General features: G+C 34.4%; 1 protein-coding gene across 1 annotated transcript in view; it reads left to right on the forward strand.

Moving 5' to 3' along the window:
- The window catches only part of DACH1 (dachshund family transcription factor 1), a 414,309-nt gene that overhangs the window by 163,327 nt on the left and 230,247 nt on the right, over positions 1 to 20,735 (forward strand). The window contains exon 2 of the mRNA XM_027116097.1: positions 10,221 to 10,336. Coding sequence (XP_026971898.1) covers positions 10,221 to 10,336 — 116 coding nt within the window. The remainder of the gene's footprint in view (positions 1 to 10,220; positions 10,337 to 20,735) is intronic.

Here is a 20,735-nt window from a genome sequence, read left to right on the forward strand (position 1 = left end):
TGTGTGTGTGTGTGTGTGTGTGTGTGTGTGTGTGTGTGTGTGTGTGTAAGGCAGGGATGTGCCTCTGTGGTCTTTTCTTACTTAACAACCCCTCCTCTTCTTCAGTTGACTAATTCCTGTTTGCTCACACCTCATCTTCCCTGAGGTATTTAACAAGATTTATCGTAACTATATATGTTATCTATTGAGCTGACCAAAAAGTTCATTCAGGTTTTTACTACAATGTTATGGAAAAACCCGTACTTTTTGGCCAATCCAGTAATTCCCCCAAATCGATTGAAAGTTACTTAAAGTCAGGGGTAGTATCTTGTTAGTATTTCCAGCTCACATTGGAGGGTCAGGCACATTAACATTTGTTTGTTGACTAAATTAACCAACAAATATGGAACAGAGGCAGATTTCATGCTCAGGGCTTGGCTTCTAGACCAGATTGCCTTTGTTCACAAGTATTACTTTTTTTAAAGACTTGATTGTTTTTAGATCAGTTTTAGGTTTACAGCAAAAGGTACAGAGAATTTCCATATAGTTCCTTCTACACATGCGTAGCCTCCCACTTTATCAACATCCTCCACTAGAGGGGTACATTTGTTACATTTGATGAACTTACATTGACACATCATAATCACTCAAAGTCCATCTTTTACAGTAGGGTTCATTCTTGGTGTTGTACACTCCATGGGTTTGGACAAATGTATACACCATTATAGTATCACACAGAGTATTTTTACTGTCATAAAAAGCCTATGTGCTGTGCCTATTTATCCTTCCCCCTACCCAACTCCACTCTATTACTTTTTATGTGTGGCATATTGAGTAAGGCATTTTACTTTCTTGTATTTCAGTTTCCTCATCAGTTAAATAAGGATAACAATAATACCTGTCTTAAAGGTGTGTTATGATTATTAAAAGAGTTAGATGACATAGTGAACTTAGCACAGGGCCTAGGGGTTAGACAACATAATACAACTGTGACTATTTTATTATTTAATGTACTATTCCAAAATAAAATGAAAACATTTGGGAACAGGGCATTCAGAGTGTTGGAAATGGCATCTCCTACAGAGAAGAATTGGATATTATTTTGCGATTAGAGCAATGAACATATATTGGGGCCAAATTCAAGATGATCTGCAAAAACAGAGCCATTGCACATATATGAACAGGGTTATGGTATGTCCCAGTGAGATAAAAGACTAAATATGTTACTTTTGGTTCAAACAAAATATAACCAATGTTAATTGCAGAGAAGATGTAGTCATTTGAAATTCAAACAGAAAAATTACAAGAAATGAAACTTTTTTCTTTGTGACTAGGAGTCCAGAGGTTAAATAAAAGATTGGTTTAGATATTGAATGTCTTAGCTGGAATATTTTTTAATATTAAATTTAAATTTTATAGAATATGGTTTTGAAGTATGACAGAAACTGTGAGAAAGAGGCCAATAAAGTACTAACTCATCCCAAAACTTTAAGAAAGCCATTTACAATTGTTTCCCATTATTTTAGGATTTTCCCCTTAGGGGATTTCAGTCATTCTTTACAGATAATTTTGAAACAGATGTGCTGTGGGTAGATTTATCTGTAGCTTGGAAGGCTTATGGGAAGTAGAGAAAATAGTAAGGTGATTAAAATGTTAAAACTATTTGGCTTTCTAGACAAACATGTCATTAAATTCAATTTACAAACAGTATCCTCTTTGTAAGAAATATCATGTATGTTGATGTATAACGTATGCAATGGAAAGGTAAAAATAAATAGTATTAAAATTTTATATTCTTTAATTTAAACTTTAAATTACATTAAATTACTCTTAATTCCACAAAATATTTAAAAAATATGAATATACTTTTGAGATAAATCACTATATATACTTTATAAAATGTAATTTACCATTGATGTGAATAAATAACTCAAATTGAGAGGAGAATATGAGATCTCTAATTTGATAAAAACTTAATATCAAAAAATATATTCATTAAGTAAGAAATCCATGATTAATATATTAAGTCTAAGATTAATATAACTAATGCATTTCATGGATTTTAAATAATCTTCTTAGTGTGGCTATCACGTATAGATCCTATGAAAGGGGAGTGGGGACTTAAAAACTTTAGGGGTTAGATTATCCTAAGTATGTAACCTGTCAAACAGAGACTCTCTTTAGGATATTGGACTGTAATTAATTGTTAACACAATATGCAAATGCTTAAGTATAGCTTAGTTACATTCCAGTATGTTTTAACTTTTATTTTGGGGCAATTCCTATTCAGTATTTAATAGCTCCAACAGAGCTGGAGACCTCAGAAATTTTGTCAATGACCTTTGAAACGGGATTCATATAAAATAAATTTCCTGTACTACTTGAGTTTTGAAGTCAGAGTCAGCAATAATTCCTCCTCACAAGAGTAGCTAATTTCAGCTCCTATTTGTTTTCTGTTTGTAATGATTTCAGTTTACTCGTGTTAACCTTGTGTTTTGAGTAATTATCAACTCATATCAACTCTATAGAATATGTGAATTGCTGCTTTTCTTGTCTCTGGAGAATACTTCTCATGTGACAATTGTCATATGACCTATGACACAGAGCATGGCTTCGTAATGTTGAGAGATGAGGAATTTTTATAATTTGAGTATAATCATACTGTGAGCACAAGTCTCTAAACAGATTCCCTGGAAATAACAGGTTTCATGGTAAACTAAGTTTTAGTAAATGCCTATTTCACCATGTTCTTAGAGATTTATAGTACACTCTAGCATAGTGAAAGCTCTGAGAAATTGATCCACAAAACAAAAATATTAAAAGCTTTAGGAAGGGGACTTCCCTGGTGGCGCAGTGGTTAAGAATCCGCCTGCCAATGCAGGGGACACGGTTTGACCCCTCGTCCGGGAAGATCCCACATGCCACGGAGCAACTAAGCCCGTGAGCCACAACTACTGAGCCTGCACTCTAGAGCCGGCAAGCCACAACTACTGAGCCTGCATGCCACAACTACTGAAGCCCCCGCGCCTAGAGCCTGTGCTCCGCAACAAGAGAAGCCACCGCAATGAGAAGCCTACTCACCTCAACGAAGTGTAGCCCCAGCTCACCGCAACTAGAGAAAGCCTGCGTGCAGCAACGAAGACCCAGTGCTGCCAAAAATAAATAAACAAACAAATAAACTTATTTAAAAAAAGACTTTAGGAATTTGTGAAGTTTTTCCACAAAATATATGTATGATTAATAAGTTTAATGGGGCATTTGCCAAGTTTATTTGAGCACAGAACCTTTTTTAAAATTTATTTTTAGCTCTTTTTTACAGGAAATTTTATTTTGTGTATTTGTATATGTATCTGTTCAGTTAATGTATGGAATTGCCTACTGTCTTAGTCTTGCTCAGGTTGCCAAACAAAATAGCATAAACTGGGTTGCTTAAAGAACAGAAATTTTTCTCATAGTTCTGGAGGCTGACAGTCTGAGATCAGGGTGCCAGCATGGTCAGTTTTGGGGAGGGCTCTCTTCATGGGTTGTAGACAGCTGCCTTGTCACTGTGTCCCCACAGGGCTGAGAGAGAGCAAGCAAGCTCCCTGGCATCTCTACTTATAAGAACACTAATCCTTTCATGAGGGTCTTACTGATAGGTCCTCATCTAAGCCTAATTACCTACCAAAGGCCCAATCTCCAAATACCATCACATTGGGGTTAGGGCTTCAACATAGGAATTTGGGGGGAATATAATTCAGTCTATAACACCTGCCATGTAAAGAGTTGAGGGAATGTTATGTGTTTCGTGCTTATAAGCCAGTAATCTGTATGCTTTCCAAGTGTACAGCTGGCAAAATTTCAAGTGCTTGCCCCATGGGGCTCGGTATTTTGGTGATGGTGGAAAACATCTCTTTTATGAGTTAGTTCATAACCTATTTGTACTGAGAAGTACACATGTCTGGGACACACACCTACACAGAAAATGCAAAAATGTGTCTAAACAAATGTGGGATATGAGATTGAGAAAGTGTTCAAGTTTGTCATCATTGCAAAAAATAATGTATCTTTCAAAATTTTGCCAACTGTAGAAAAAAAGTTCATGCAAAGGGAAAATAATGCTAATCATAAAAAAAGGCTAATCAGCCTTTCAGAAAACTGAAAAAAAAGATTCAACTAGCAAGTTAACAAGATCCTTCTAAGGGAAAACTACCCATTTATAACCTGAGTATTATAAATCTGCTATGACTTTTGGTGAAATGTATACATACATTAATCTTGGGAAGTTCTTTGTGTTCTTTTATTTTGATGTATCTATTTCATGAGGTTGATTTGATCTGGAAGATATTAATGAGTATTTGTACTTTTCATATTTTAGATTAATTTTATAGTTCTCACAAGGGTAATATTTTTACATATAATCACCTGCTTTTTATTGGATATTTTAGAACTGATATGGAAAAAAAAAGAAAGATAAAGAGGATAAATTATATCTGGTTTCTGCTATGGCTAGAGGTAATCCTCAGGCACTGATCAAGTTTAGCCAGAATCATGATTTGTCCACAATTTGAAATATATGGCCAGAGTACTGAAGTGTTAAACAAATTAATTTTAAAAATTGTCTTCATATGTTAAATGTAGTACATGCTTATGACAGAGAAACTAAAATCTTCAGATGTAGAAAAACTGTAATTCTCCATCCAGTGATAATCCCTCCTAATAGTCTACTATGTTTCCTTCTAGTCTTTCTTTTTTTTATATGCATATTTATTGCATTTTTTACTTAATTTCTCTCTCTTGTGCTCTGGTATGCCATATGTGCAGGTTTGTATCTTGCTTTTTCACTTAGAACATAAGCATTTTTTTCTGTTAGCATAAATTACTCATAAACATCCCCACTTTTTGTGACTCCATAGTGTTCAAGTGGGTATATAAATCATTAAGCAAAGTGTACTTTTTCAGTCAGAAATAATAATATATATATGGCTTATATATGTGAAAATATATATTTCTCGTATTTCTTGGCTTGGTTTTGTAGAAGTTTACTAGAAAAAATTATGCAAGATATAAGCACACAATTGGCGCTTTCCTGGGGTGAATAGATTGGAGAGGGCAAATGAACTCTTGTAGATTAATGGAGCAAGACTCCTTCACCCCTAAATGCTTGTTGTGTCCCAAGACTAAAATCAATGCTCACTTGCTGCCATGTATTTTTCTTCTTAATTGTTATCCCACAGGCTATTTAATTTTATCTTCCCCCTCAAAGAAAGGAGTGTCTCTATTTTAAAACTTTAATATCTAGCTCATTACTTGTTGTACAGTAGCTCCTTTCTTTTAGACAGATGGTTGAAGGAATTGAATGATTGAATGGAACCCTTCTTTCGTTCCTCTAGACAGATAGGACTTAGAACCCAAATTTCTGTTTAGCAGCTACTTTCGCATTTCCCAGTTTATAGCCATCACAATCTCTTTCTGGATTTCACGGGCCTCTCTGCTCCAAATCTCAGGAGGAGAATGGAACTTAATTTCTTCAAAAGTACTGAAGAGGTTAACAGAAAATGGTGTTTGTGGAGGTTAGGAGTTGAAAAAAATGTACTGTACCTTCCTGTAGTATTTCAAATGCCTCTCACTCTTTTGATGCACTTAGCCTCTTTAAGTTAGATTTTGACTTCACTGTGAGTAAGCACACTAAATGAACTAGGGAGAGTTGGTAAACATCGTACAGTTGAGGGAGAGAGAGAAATTAGCCTGAGACTGATTTAATGATGTAGAGTAAGGAGAGACGTCTACCCAGTGATCTGTCTGAAAAAGAAAACTTTTTCAATCAGAACTGCAGGAAAGGATGTGCCAGAGTGGATTCCTACCAAGTGTGAGAATCCACTGTATCCACTGTGAGATGCCAAGTGTGGCCATCTCTAAGTGATTGCTCTGCTCTTTTAATGCAAATGGTTGAAAATACTAAAGGGTGTACTATGGCTCATGTGTGAAGCTTGCCACAAACAATTACCAAAGTCATAAATTTTGATTTCAGTCAAGCTATTAAGAGTAATAATTTATTTAAGTGAGGTCTTCTGCTTTGATTAGAACTAAGAGAGTTCAGCTGCTCTGATCCTTTGGGGGTAAAGCTGGGTTACTGGTGTAGTAAGGAGGCTTGAAGGTGTCTGCTGTTGAGGCAACTGATCATTCCCAAAAGAAGTGCTTTTGCTAATTCTTTCACTTCCTCTTTTCAGTTAAGTTATTCTTTTTCTTTCCAAGTACAACTTATTTCTAACAAAGCAAGCAGGTCCACTTTTTAAAAAAAATCTTGATTTAATCAGTTATTCAGAGACATTAGGTGGCTTGATCAAGGCCACACCTCATAGTAAAGAGGTGGAGCCAGTATTTAAAGCTAGATGTGTCAAGACAATACAACCCATGCTTTTGACCACGGTACTACACAGCTTCTCCTGGAAGTTCCCTAAAGCTCTACTGAAAGTAATTTAAATATTCAAGTATTTTATAATTAAGTTATCTTCCTAGATCTTCTGGAGTTAAACCCTCTAACAGTTAGTGACCAAGACTGCAGTAAGGGTAAAACATCAAGGCTGTCAATAAGGGGACCTAACTTAGGTCTTGAAGGGATAGAGGAAAGTCTTGTTAATAAATAAACCGTCTAACTTCCTCTACACCAGGAAGTCTTGTATAACTCCAAGAAGAGCTTCCCTCTTGTTCTTAGGCAAAAGGATAAATGACTTGGCTTTTCTTCCAAATCTTTCTGTGGAGCGCCCTCCTGCCCCCATTCTCAATTCTTTGCATAGATATCTCAAGATTGTACTCTCCCCTAATAGTAAAGTAATCCCTAGTAGGGTGTGAGTAGATGGCTTTAGGGTGCTACCACCACCAAGGGTATTTGCATTTTAATGGAAGGCTTTAAAAGATCTTAAAGCTTCAAGACTAAAAGCAGTAAATCTCTATTAGTGGAATTGGAGGCAGTGTGATAGATTGGGCAGGAGCTATCTGGGGTAAAGAGAGCTCACTGGGTCTTTTCTAATCACAGTGTGAAATAAAGTGTTCCCACTTAGTAGCCTGAATTCTGCTTCCAGAGTGAGGGCTGTGAGGACAGCTCCTGTGGCCTCAGTAATAAAGTACTGCTAAACAGTTTCACCTTCTTTAAAAGCAAAACAAATTAAAGAACTAAAACTTTCAAATCTTAACTTCCTTTTCCTTTCCCACTTTCTCCACAGCATCTTGCTTGAGATCTCTCAATACTTGTATTCTTTTTCTCTGAGCTTCATATGTGCATTTCGCTTCTTTAGACTCAGAATCCCAAACTTTTTTTGCATCTCACTTTTCATTTCCTGGAAACATGGAGACTACTGGAATTGATGAGGAATTTGAAGAATTGGGCTTACTAAATTGGGTTAAAATGTATTTAAATACATACAGTGAGCCAGGCACTGAGCTGTTTTAAGGACAAAAGACATATTTTATATACTTTCTGCCATACAGTCTTGGGAGTGAAACAAATAAACAGATTAATATAGTCAGGGCAGAAAGGGCTATAATAGAGTTGCTCACCATGAGCTGTCATAGTGCATAGAAGGAATACTCACTAGAAGTGGTTAGTTAGAAGGATGATGAAGGTTTAGTCAGGTAAAATGGGGATGAGAATGGAATGTAGTAAAAGGCTTTGATGGCAAAGGAGGCAGGTTGCGATAGAGGTAGTGTAATAGGAGACCAAAAGGTGGTGTCAGAGGAGACCAAAGCAACATGGGACATTGTTAATAAATTCATTAGGGCCAAATATAAACCATGAATGTGGGAATAAAAGGAAGAGATTGGAAAAGTAGACAGGGGCCAAATATTGGAAGGCCTTGGTACTGTGTTAAGGAGTGTCAATGCTCTAGGGAACTACTGATATCTTTAAGCAGTTGGAAAACATGATTAAATTTGCATTTAAAAAATCATTCCAAAATCAGTATGGAAAGTTATCTAGACTTCACTCGAGGCTCTAGAGTGGGACAAAGCTGGAGGTATGTCTTGGAAGAGCTGTGATAGTAGATCAAATAAGAAAGGAAGGGATTGATCTGGAATATAGATGTGGGGTAGGAAGAATGGGTAGAGAGATAACTTCCATTGGGATGGTGCTTGAATGTACAAAGGAAGGGAAAGACAGCTGAGTGCTGGATTTTTGGCTTAGTTAATTACGTGACATTTTGCTGAACCAAGGAAAAATAGGTTTTAATGGAGAAGATGCTGAATTCAGATTTGGGCAAGCTGAATCTTAGATTATTATAGAACATCCAAGCAGGTATTTCCAGTAGACAGGCATTAATCTGTCTGAATCCCAGGAGGAAGCTTTAGGCAGTAGATAATATATTTAGCTGTTATTTCTTAACATATCAGTAATGTTTATGAAAGAGATTACTCAGGGAGAACGGAGACTATCAGAGGGCTGTTGTTGGTCTTATGGCAAATAACAGGAGTTAAGGAATCAGCTTAGATGAAGAGTAATAATGAAGAATAAGAATAAGTAGCCAGAGAGAGGCTTCAGAATACACAGGGCAGTGTCCTTATTGGTTAGCAAAGCAAATGCACAATTTACTTGCTCTTGGTTCAAAGTCCTCCAGGGTCTGGCCCTAGGCAGTAAGTCTAACAGTATGGATTTCTGCCCCTCATTTTATTTGACCTGTTTCAACTCACTGGAAAAAATCTTGTACATTCATACATTTTCATGTTTCACTTCCTTTCATACATTTTCACTGGAGTGTGCTTTTCTTCTGTTCTTTTTCCTCTCCATGTCCAACCCATCCTTCAGAATTTTCTTCTAACCTCCCAGGACCATGAAATCTTATCTCTAACAGGGAACATATCATCATCCAGCCTAACTTCCCATTAGTGTTCAGGTTGCAACTTGCTTAGGACACAGCACATTCTAGTTTGCACCCTAGTTCTTTCTGCACCACATATGTCCCTTTGGCAAGAGTATAAGTTCCTGAAGACTAAGAACCCATTCTCCCAAATTAGCCTCCATGGTGCACTGCTTTGAAAACAGAAACAGCTTACTAATATTTGTTAAATGACTACATATATTACTTACACTAAATAATAGAGGTAGGATCTTTGAATCTTCTGATGAGACAAAGGCTCTCAGCTGAAGCTGACATGGAGATGTTAACTTATTAAGGATGTATCTGGAGGTTTTGATATGTCCTGGCACATATTGGCCAGAAAAATGATGGAAAAGCCTTTCATAAATGTATATTCATGATACAGAGGCAGGCAGTGGCAACAATGTGAATTATCTTTGTTTCAAAAGTTGCTAATACTGTATTCTTCATGTTTTCCTTATACAAGGATGGTGAATACTTGTATCCTTTTCACCTTCTGCTTTTATAACTTTAAAACTTATCATTGTACAATAGGCAGGCAAAGGAGAAGTACTGCTGAAACACAAAGTATTTTTATTTATCCTAAAGGCAGATATAAGATGCTACACTGGCAGTTTCTAAATGATGTTCTACAAATAATCTGAAGCCTTTCCAATATATTTTAGCAGATTTAAAGTAAGGCAACCTAGTGGGGCTATTCATTTAAATAGAATAAGGGTTAAATGATAACTTGACTTATCTTTTAAATGACAAAAAATAAAGAAATTGCAAGACCTTTTCACACATTACATATGTATTGTCATCTATCATCTAGATATCAGGCTAGCAGTGCGAAGTAATAAAACATATCATCGAAAAATGTGCTATAGGTCTGAATCACTCTTTCATTCCACCTCCCAGCTAACTGTAGTATTAAATCAAACAAGCAGAACATTTCCTTAGGCAGCCATTGCCTTTTAATTTCCTGAAGAACCTTAAAATATCATTCATTACAAGTACTACACATATTTGGTTTTTAAAATTCTCATAAATCAATAGCAGGCTGACTGTAATAATTATTACAAGTTAGTGCATAATTTTCGTGCTGAAGGCTGCATGCAGAACTTTAGCATATGCAAACGAGGCAATTCAAACTGTGTATAGATATTAATATGAAGAAGCAGGTAACGAGGTGCAGGCTATGAATTATGCATCAAGAGTGGCTGATCTTCAATGAGGAAAATGAATTCAGCATGTAATCTAATTAGTGATGGAAGTCTATTACATCTAACTGCAAAAGCAACTGTCCTTGAAACAAATTTATTTACAGTCCATGTTACCACTTGAAACAACTTTGAAATGATGTGTAAGACAACAGCTTAATTGTAAAAATTTTTTGTTTGTTTGTTTCAGTTCTAGACCTGGAAGGCCTCCTAAGAGGACTCAAAGTGTCACCTCCCCAGAGAACTCTCATATCATGCCACATTCTGTCCCAGGCCTTATGTCTCCTGGGATAATCCCACCAACAGGTAAGAGTGCTACCTATTGATGCCGAAAATATTCAAAATCAGCCAGTGCCATAGATATTCACCCTCATCAGTTATATTTTGTTCACACTAAGATAATGTTACTGATGAGAATTTATTTCAAAACTGCATTATGATTATCATCATTTCTTTATTTGAAATAAAATTAAAGAAGTTTAATTGAACACAGTTCTAGGAGTTATTCTAATTAATCCTCTTGCTAATATCAAATGACAAATTCTTATCCCTAATTTCCTGTTAAGGAATTGAAGCTCAGAGAGAATCAGTAACTTTCCCAAGGTCAATCAGCTGGTCACTGGCAGTGGTTATTCAAACTCAGGTCTCTGGATTCTAAGTTTATATTTCATTCCACAAAAACTCACAAAATAGATTAGCATGCATCCAAACAAAAGACTATAACCATGCCAAATAGAAATATCTCCTGTTTCTCCCAAACTATTTCTGTTAGAAGCATTTGAAGGATGTTTATCACTAGAATTTTGAAAATGTACAAGTAAAAGAATAGTCTCGACCACAAAAGCTCTGTACCATAAACAACTTTCATAATGTGCTGCATGCAAAAACAGCTCATTTGATTTTCACCACCTGGATGTGTTCATTAATTCTTTTATATACTTACACATGTCTGCCCACTTTCCATGTTTCATCCAGACTCAGAGCAAATTAAAATTATGATAATAATGATATTATTATTATATAACATATAGTATTTATTAATCCTTGCCATCACGAAAGTTTATTGAGGAGATAGATGTATAAACAGCTAATTGTCATTTCACACGACTGAAACAGGAAAGATAATCTGGCAAGATAAGGAGAAAGTCTTAATTTTTTTCTCTGAATTCCCATATAAATGTTTGCTTTTTCTTTTGTAACATTTGTCTTTCTCTAGGCTGTAATATAATCATGGGTATCTTATTTCACATTCCATACTTTGTTGAAAGCTCCCTGGAAGCAATGGCTCTTTTAACTCACCTTTATTTTTGTGGCAGCGTCTGAACAGTTGGTTCACTTTTGTGCACCTTTATCAAGTACCCACTGAGTTGAATTTGAAGTTATTCATTTTATATATTTAACATTTTTTTAAGGTACCAAAGGTTCTTAAAAGTAAATAATTCACATTCCAAAGAAGAGTTGTATCTTTATGCTAATGTTTGCAGATGAAAAATTGAGAAACAGAAAAGTAAAATCCATAGCTGAAAACAACCCAGTTACAGAGCAGGTATCATCATTTCTATTCGTTTACTTTAGTCATGATTCACAAGCTACTGAATCCTACTGCCTGAAATTCTAATTTCAAATTTGATATTTCGAAAAGGAATAGGTAGCGTTTTGTTAAGGCTTAACTGTTTTTATTTAACTAGATAAAATTTCCTGATTTGCAGATTTGGCCGGGGCGGGGGTGGGACATTTGTACTACAGTCAAGATGGAAAGAAGATCTTAATTTTTCATGTTTTATGACTGAAAGACTCAGGTGTGCTAGAAGAAAGACAGAAGAGTCTTGACTTAACTTCTCAATGAATACGTTTTGGGGCTTTAAAAAAATAATCATTTTAACAATCATTATTTTACATTTGATAAGTTTGTGTTGATTCTCACTAATCACAGTTATATTTTGGGTGAAAAGTATTCTAGATTGTTTTTGTATTAAAATAGAAAAGATCTGGTTCCCAATTGCCTGCCAACATTTTAAGGTGAAAACAATAAATACTTCACTACCTAAGCATTGGTGAGATAAGGTGATGTCATCAGAATCTAAGAATAGCAGCACCTCACATAATTAAGACCATAAAGTAACTTTGGGTAAGTGAAGTTTCTAAACAACTGAAGATCATAAGCTGAAACTCAAAATCAAAATATTAAGTCACAATTTACAATAGCCAGGACATGGAAGCAATCTAAGTGTCCATCCACAGAAGAATGGATAAAGAAGATGTGGCATATATATAAAATGGAATATTAATCAGCCATAAAAAGAAACAAAATTGAGCTATTTGTAGTGAGGTGGATGGACCTAGAGTCTGTCATACAGAGTGAAGTAAGTCAGAAAAAGAAAAAGAAATACTGCATGCTAACACATATATATGGAATCTAAAAAAAAAAAAAAAAATTCTGATGAACCTAGGGGCAGGACAGGAATAAACATGCATATGTAGAGAATGGACTTGAGGATATGGGGAGGGGGAAGGGTAAGCTGGGACGAAGTGAGAGAGTGGCATTGACATATATACACTACCAAATGTAAAATAGATAGCTAGTGGGAAGCAGCTGCATCGCACAGGGAGATCAGCTGTGTGCTTTGTGACCACCTAGAGAGGTGGGATAGGGAGGGTGGGAGGGAGATGCAAGAGGGAGGGGATATGGGGATATATGTATATGTATAGCTGATTCACTTTGTTATACAGCAGCAGCTAACACAACATTGTAAAGCAATTATACTCCAATAAAGATGTTAAAAAAATATTAAGTCATTTTTGATAGATCCCTTTCTGAAATATTTTACACAATTCCCTAGCTTGGTGAACAGAGATACTGAAGATAGGTTAAACTTGACACATTATTATGGACATTCATTTTTGAAGCAGGATCATTTCATGTATTTCAATTGCTGTGCTGTCTCCTCATACATGCTTTTTAAACTTTTGTTCTTCCTGATATGTTGTGAGCCCAGAAACCAGGGTTTCTCTCAAGCTTATTAAGCATTACATTGAAACAGACCTTCATGAGTCATGTTCCAGAGAAAGATGAAGAAATGGAGACTCAACAGGAGAGCAGATTAGATTTGAAGAAGTGGCTTTTGGACAGTTTAATACTCTATAGAGCCCAGGGAATGTCTTTAAAACAGGGCGTGTAAGCTCACTTTTGCCTATTTCACTTAATTCAATTTTTATGCATTTGTCCAAAGATTTGAAGCTGCCATATATTTGACTGTTGCACATGAATTGTGCTGTCTTACTATACTCAATATGATTGCTCTTTTTACACAAAATTTTTCTAGATGGAGAAGTTTAGATTTTAGAGAATACAGAATAATATCTTCATCCCTTGGAGAATGTCATTCACTGTCTTAAAACATTAACTGGAAATTTGATCATCTTAAAGAAATCTTATAGTTCTCAAGAGCATGTAACACTTTCTCCCAAGGAGTAATTTTACTCGGGGAATATAATTCAATATGGACATATAGACTTTTTGTCCCAAGACTTTATTTATATTTGCTACTTTCTTTAAAAATAAAATGTTATTTTTTTCCCACAAGATGGGAAAGATGAAATGTGCTATTTTTTTAAAACAATGAAGAACTTATATGTCAACATTTTTGACATTAAGCAAACTAGTTTGAGGACATTTCTACTATATTTTTGACCTGTGAGTTTGAGTTTAAAATTTTTTTTCCAGGAGTCTATAGTTATATCAGTATCGTTTAAAGACTTGGAAATCATTTTTCTAAAACTAGCAAAACAAACAAACAAACATATAGATCTCAAAAAATAAAAAGAAAAACAAAGAAAGAAGAAAACAACCCACCCTCAAATCTCAAATCCTTTCTAAGATTTATATCATCGACTGACTATAAACATTGAACTGTGATTTTTGTACTCCAAGTATTACCATTTGAAAAGCATAAAAGATGCAGATTTACCTTCAAGATTGCCAAAATTGATCCTGTGAAAAAATTTATTTATTTTGACAATTTATAAAAATCTGTCAATTTGTTTCTAATCATTCCCTCATTTTTCTTTTCAACAATTGAACATTGGAGTTAAATAATTTTTCCTTGAGGAATCTGTTTTGCAGAAAAAATTCTGACTATTTTTATATTTTTAAAAAGTGTCTTTCCAGCTCTAAGATTATGTATTTAAGTATCTATAATATGAAAAGAAAAAACTTTGAGATTGCTTATGGAGATTTTGTTTGCCACTTTGGTTGTTCAAGTGGGCTTGTGTGTAACCTTTGAAGGGGGCGTGGGCAGATGGTGATAATTTCCAAATTTATGGTTGTCACTGGATGCCATAGCAACCAGAATGGAAGTTAATGAAAGAAAGAAGTCTCTTTGTCGAGTCTCACAACACAACACCTCCTGTAGTGCTCCCTACATTTATTTGGACTGAGCACATGTCATAAATCATTTTTGAAAATAAATACCAGTTTAGAATAAATTCATCCTAGCAACAGAGTTCCAATAATATTCATACTTTTTACAGAATCATGTGTATTTTACAATTAAGGAAAGGGTTATTTAGAATTCTAAATACTCCCCTCCTGTGCCAGGAGTGCAACTTGGAGAGCATATTTGGCCAACTTACTGATTTTATCTTTAGGGTAGAATGCAAACTAGTTTTGAAATACAGTTTTCGTGTAAGTATTAAGAAGTAACTCAGTGAGTCTCAGATATTTGCATTTAACATTAAAAAACTTATCCATTACCTCATTTTTTCAAATATATTCAAATTAAATGAATGAATGATTCATAGTTTTGCTTCTTAGATACATCTTTTCTCTCACTGTGACCTCGTAGGCACATAATCAATATGCATTCAGGATAAAAAAAGAAAGAAATTGTGAACACACATGCACTATGCTTAAAAGGTAAGAACTTATAAATGCAATTTTACCATTTTGAAAATAATACTAGACCAGGGCAATATTAACCAGAGTTCATCCCATTGAAACATTCTTTTCTTAAAAAAGAAAAAAAAAAAGATGATAAGAAAGTATTCTCATGTGGATTTATAATTCAAAGACATATTTTCAAAGTTTATATTCTTTATTTTTCTTGCTAAATATTACCAACTAACCAACAACAACATCCAAACTACCTATTTTTGTAGTATCAGCATTTGTAATATTTTAAATTCATTAAGCATTTCAACTTCTGAGGAAAAAATTAGTGTGTAAATATGTTTTGCATATTGAGAAGTGTATCATAACAAATGCATTGTATTCCCTGGGGAGACTTACAAGTAAGCATAACAGAAAAATGCACAAGTAAAACAGTCACAAATGGATTGATCTTCACTCACAAATTAAAACATAGTAATCTATTGAATGTCTCACTCAAAGAGTAAGTAAGATACAAACTATTTAAACCACTGAAGTTTATGTAGTATGTGTAAGTATGCATTTTCATAAATTTATATGTAGAGAATATTTGTGAAAGTTTAATCACTGGACATTTTGAGGGTAATGCATTTAGCTTATCAGTATTTCATGTATGTTTCCCTTTAAATTTTTCTTGAAGAGAAAAATTAAGTAATATATCTTCTTTTTCCCATTTTGGAAGGCCAGCCTAATACCAAACTTCATCATGTAATGTATTTAGTCTTAAAACTTGTATTGAACACTCTATTAGTTTCCTGTGGCTGCCGTAACAAATTACCACATACTTGGTGACTAAAGTAAATAAAAATTAATTCAGAATTCTGGAGAAGTTCAAAATCAACTATCACTGGGCCAAACCAAGCTATCGGTAGGGCCACACTCCCTCTGGAGGCTCTTTGGGAGCTTCTGTTTCACTGCTTCTGAGTTTCTGGAGACTGCCAGCTTTCCTTGGTTTGTGGCTCTAATTTCTACCTTGTCGTGTGTATGTGTGTGTGTGTGTGTGTGTGTGTGTGTATGTGTGTGTATAACTTCTTCCTCTGCGTCTCTTGAAAGGATACTTGGGATTGTATTTAGGGTCCATCAGATAATCCAGGATCATCTCCCCATCTCAAAATCATCAACGTAATCACATCTGCAAAGACTCTTTATCCATATAAAGTGGTATTCCCAGGTTGCCAGATTTAGGATGTGGGCATAACTTTGGGGGTCATTATCAGCCTTGCACACCCAGAAAGTCCCTGGTTGAGATATTATGAGGGGCCCAAGTGTGGTGTGGAAGAAACGCATACCAACAGATTTTGGTGATTTTTTGTTTACTATAGTATCCCATTATGTATAATACGGCTTGCCACAAAGCAGATATTCAAAATAAATATTTGTTCAATGAATATGGCTAATATATGTTTAGCAAAGGATTTCTGAGAGACATGATTATGCCTCAGAGTTACAAATTTAAACACTGGTGTTATAATGCAGCTTATAAAATCCTATTAAGTACAGTTAGGCTCCAGATTAAAGATGCCGAGTCTAGTGCCTAAAGGAGGTGCACTCGGGAAATGGAGGGCATTATTTATTTGTTTGTTTGTGGGTTATGATGGCTACATTTAAGCATTGTCATCATCCATTGATGAAATTTATACCTCTAGACTGATGCTCTAAAGAAGCAATATTTTCAGGAATAAAATGGCAACATAGAACATACTAGCCTTTAAAATTCCTGCATATATGTACTTGTACCCACAGTATCTTGATATAGAACTAATTTAATCCATACGTGAATAAAATGTAGCTCATAATATAACTAAATGCAAATATAGCTTTGGTATGAGGGATTAGATAATATATTTATTAAATATACATTATATATGTATATATTATATACACATCATAATCAAACATTTCAGTCAAATCATAATATGCCCTGCTTATTACTAGCATAGAAATTTATAAAAATCTTTATTTTCTAATCTCTTAGGGCAGATCTGTTATTTTAGATTTAATTACATAACCACATATTACTAGACTTCTGGACAGGCCTCTCATCTATTTAATTTAGAAGAAAATTACAGTCCTTTTTTCCCTAATTTGTTTCCCTCTTCCCAGTTTCTATTGAGTTCTGTAGTCTCTTATGCCTACACTGGACTGGACTCAGTTATAATCTACTTAAACTTCTCTCTCAGTAGATTTGCAGTAACGAAGTTGCTAATATACTTAATTGACTAATTGCAAGGTATTTGCTTCTTTTTTAGTAATATGATGCCTCCTTTGATAGAAGAGAAGTTTATTTACAGAAAAGCAAATCAGATTTTAAGAGTCAATTTTTGATTATGATGGTGGATGGTGTGTGGATTTAGCGGGAGTTTTGTGGATTATCCATTTATCTGTGGGATTCTCATATAGGGTTCTAGTCCCTTGGTTATACAAAATGTCACATGTTGTCTTTTATTGCTTGCTCTAATTTCTTGACCCGTAGGAGGTGCTATTACTATCTTATTTCCTTCCCTAACCAAGGGAAGTGAGAAATACATTAAATAATGTTCATTCAGGAAAAACAACCAACTCTGCTATAGATATATTTTGAGTATTCCTAAAGATGTTGTAGAACAAAAAGTCATACAAGATAAACAGAATTCTTTGTTTAATCTCCTTCTCTGTCTTTGATAGACTTTCCCCCCTTTGGCTAACTTCCAAGCTTCAGTTTCTTCCCCTAATGAAGTGATCTAGCTTTGTTATTAAGGATTTAAAATTTCATGCTGAAATTTCTTTATATTTTCTCCATGCATATTGGAGATACATTTTACACCGTTATGCTCTTCTTTGTAAAGAAGTAGAGTTGCTAATTGCAAGTGTTGACAGGACCAGACATTTCAAATAAACTTGGCAAATGTCAGAAAATAGCAGTATTAATAAAACCTGAATTCGATTTCCTAAAACATTCATTGCCCTAGTCATGAATGAACTTAAGACCTGATTTGAAAACATTCTACATAAAAAACACTGAAAGATTTTATTTGGTTATGCAGTCGTATACACCAATGTTGTACAGAGTGAAGTAAGTCAGAAAGAGAAAAACAAATACCGTATGCTAACACATATATATGGAATCTTAAAAAAAAAAAAAAAAAAGGTTCTGAAGAACCCAGGGGCAGGACAGGAATAAAGACGCAGACATAGAGAAAGGACTTGAGGACCTGGGGAGGGGGAAGGGTAACCTGGGATGAAGTGAGAGAGTGACATGGACATATATACACTCCCAAATGTAAAATAGATAGCTAGTGGGAAGCAGCCACATAGCATATGGAGATCAGCTCAGTGCTTTGTGACCACCTAGAGAGGTGGGATAGGGAGGGTGGGAGGGAGCCGCAAGAGGGAGTAGATATGGGTATATATGTATATGTATAGCTGATTCACTTTGTTATAAAGCAGAAACTAACACACCATTGTAAAGCAATTATACTCCAAGAAAGATGTTAAAAAAAAAACAAAACAACAACATTGTGATAGAACTTCTGAAAGTGCTAATACATCTAAGCTTAATGGATAGGAATATAAAATCCAGAGAAAGGGTGACAACAATACAATTTTACTCTGCACTTCAGATGACATCTGGAATATTATATTCAGTTACGGCATTGCAATTTTTAGTAGGACATTGACAGACTGTGAGAATTAAGAGAATAGCCCAGAAAATAGGGTTTTGGAAATATGGTGATGTTTAGTCTTAAGAAGACTTATAGAGGGTCTGAAGGTGGATGCTAGAGTAGATTCATACTGTGCTCTTCCAAGGACAGAAATTTAACTGATAAACAGTAATTACAGAGAGGTCTGCATTGGCTTCCATTAAGAAAGAACCTTGCTGCAAGGAAAACGATCTAAAAGTGAAGTTTATTACTCATAAAACCTTAATTTTTCCTTCTGACAGAAGGGTTCAATAGGAAAGGGGGGTAAAAAGTTGTTAGCCATAGTACTTATGTTTAATTACTTTTATGGACTATATTGTTCACGGTACAAAAGTGTAATAGTTAAAAAAAAAAAATCCTTCATTGCTGGACCATCAGCCAAATCTGAAGGTAATTTTGCATTGGAGGGAGGTAGATTGAATAAGGCAATCTTGTTCCCTTCTAGTTATAAAATTTGATGATTCTATTTTATTTCACTTTGAATTATTCTAAACTTGACATGGTGCCTTTCTGGTTAAAGGGCATCCATCCTTTCAGGGTTTTATACTCATATTCTTTCATAGTTATTGAGTAATTTTTAAAAATTACTTTTGAGATGAATGCTTCATATCTACAAGCTATCATACTGTTTGTTACACTGGTTTTCATGGATGGAATATTAACTCATAGGCAAGACTGTGACTATGGTAGGCTCACAAATATTTTTTTTCCAATTAAAAGAAATTTTAAAATGTTTTTTCCTACTTTGTTCTCGCGGACATTCTTTTAAGAGTACTCTGTGAAGGGGTCTATAGCTATAAGATTGATAGGAGAAAATGACAATCATTTAATATTATATAAGATAATCTTTTTTTAGCTGTGGTGGGATTTGGAATGATGGATGGAAAAAATAGTATTATTTTAACCAGTAAAGATCATCAGAATTGATAGCAGAAAATATGACTCTTAAGGGGATTTAAATGAAAGACCTTGAACTTTACTGTAAATTTCTTTGATTTGACTTTCCACTTTAAAAAATAAAGTCTCCAAGGAGGAGTCATTTCTCTTTTTCTTATTGGAGTATAGTTGATTTACAATGTTGTGTTAATTTCTGTTACATAGCAAAGTGATTCAGTTATACATATATTCTTTTTTATATTCTTTTCCATTATGGTTTATCTCAGGATATTGAATATAGTTCCCTGTCAATTCTTGAAATTTATGGAAATCTTCCAAAGATACAACTTTTAAAAAGTGTAATAATTGAGCCAGTCGAATATTTTGATCCTTATTTCCTTCATCTATAAAAAAAGAATCTTTTCATTATGTCAAAATTATTTTTCTCATTAAATTTCCATGAATGTCAAATGACACAATTTATAACAGTATTCTGTAAATGATGAAGCTAGACAAAGATAAAGTGTTATTATCGTAATTAAACAGGCTGATCCAAGTGTTACTGACTATGATTGCTGACTCTCTATGCTCATTCCTTTGGATTTAAGAATAAAATTGATAACAAAAAAAAAAAGTATAGCTTAGGTTTAAGAAGTCTTAGCTTGGCAAATTCAAATTCATATAAATGTGCACTCTATAGATATTCCCAGTAGAGGTAGTGAACATTAAAATCTGGTTATTACATGTTTACTTTTCAGGGCTTAATGACAATAAATTCTTTTTATAAATTTTTATTTTTGGGCAGAATAAGACTTATGGATATGAAATATCATTGCTACTGTTATAATATGTGTTCAAACTGTCGTAGTCATATATTGCTTTTAGAAATATGCACACTGCAAATGCTAGTGGACCTTAAAAATGAAGATTGCTTTCAATTGATTATAGCTGTATGTTGTGCTATTAATTATTGGAAATGAATTGACATATACTGTAAACAATAAGCCAGTTTTCAAAATGATAAAACTGTAACCTAATTCAATAAATTGAATCAGATTACGCAAACACTTTTGCACTTCATTAAGGAAGTAGTCAGTATAATTAATTTGAGAGCATTTTATCATGTTCACTTGTTGATATATGGCTAAGGATATATATACAGTAGTTTAAACTATTTCCAGATGTACTTTTGTGCCATTTCACATTTTAACTAAAGTTACCA

Source organism: Aethalodelphis obliquidens, unplaced genomic scaffold (genome assembly GCF_003676395.1).
Source record: "Aethalodelphis obliquidens isolate GAN/ISIS:26980383/991018 unplaced genomic scaffold, ASM367639v1 scaffold15, whole genome shotgun sequence".
Taxonomy (NCBI): domain Eukaryota; kingdom Metazoa; phylum Chordata; class Mammalia; order Artiodactyla; family Delphinidae; genus Aethalodelphis; species Aethalodelphis obliquidens.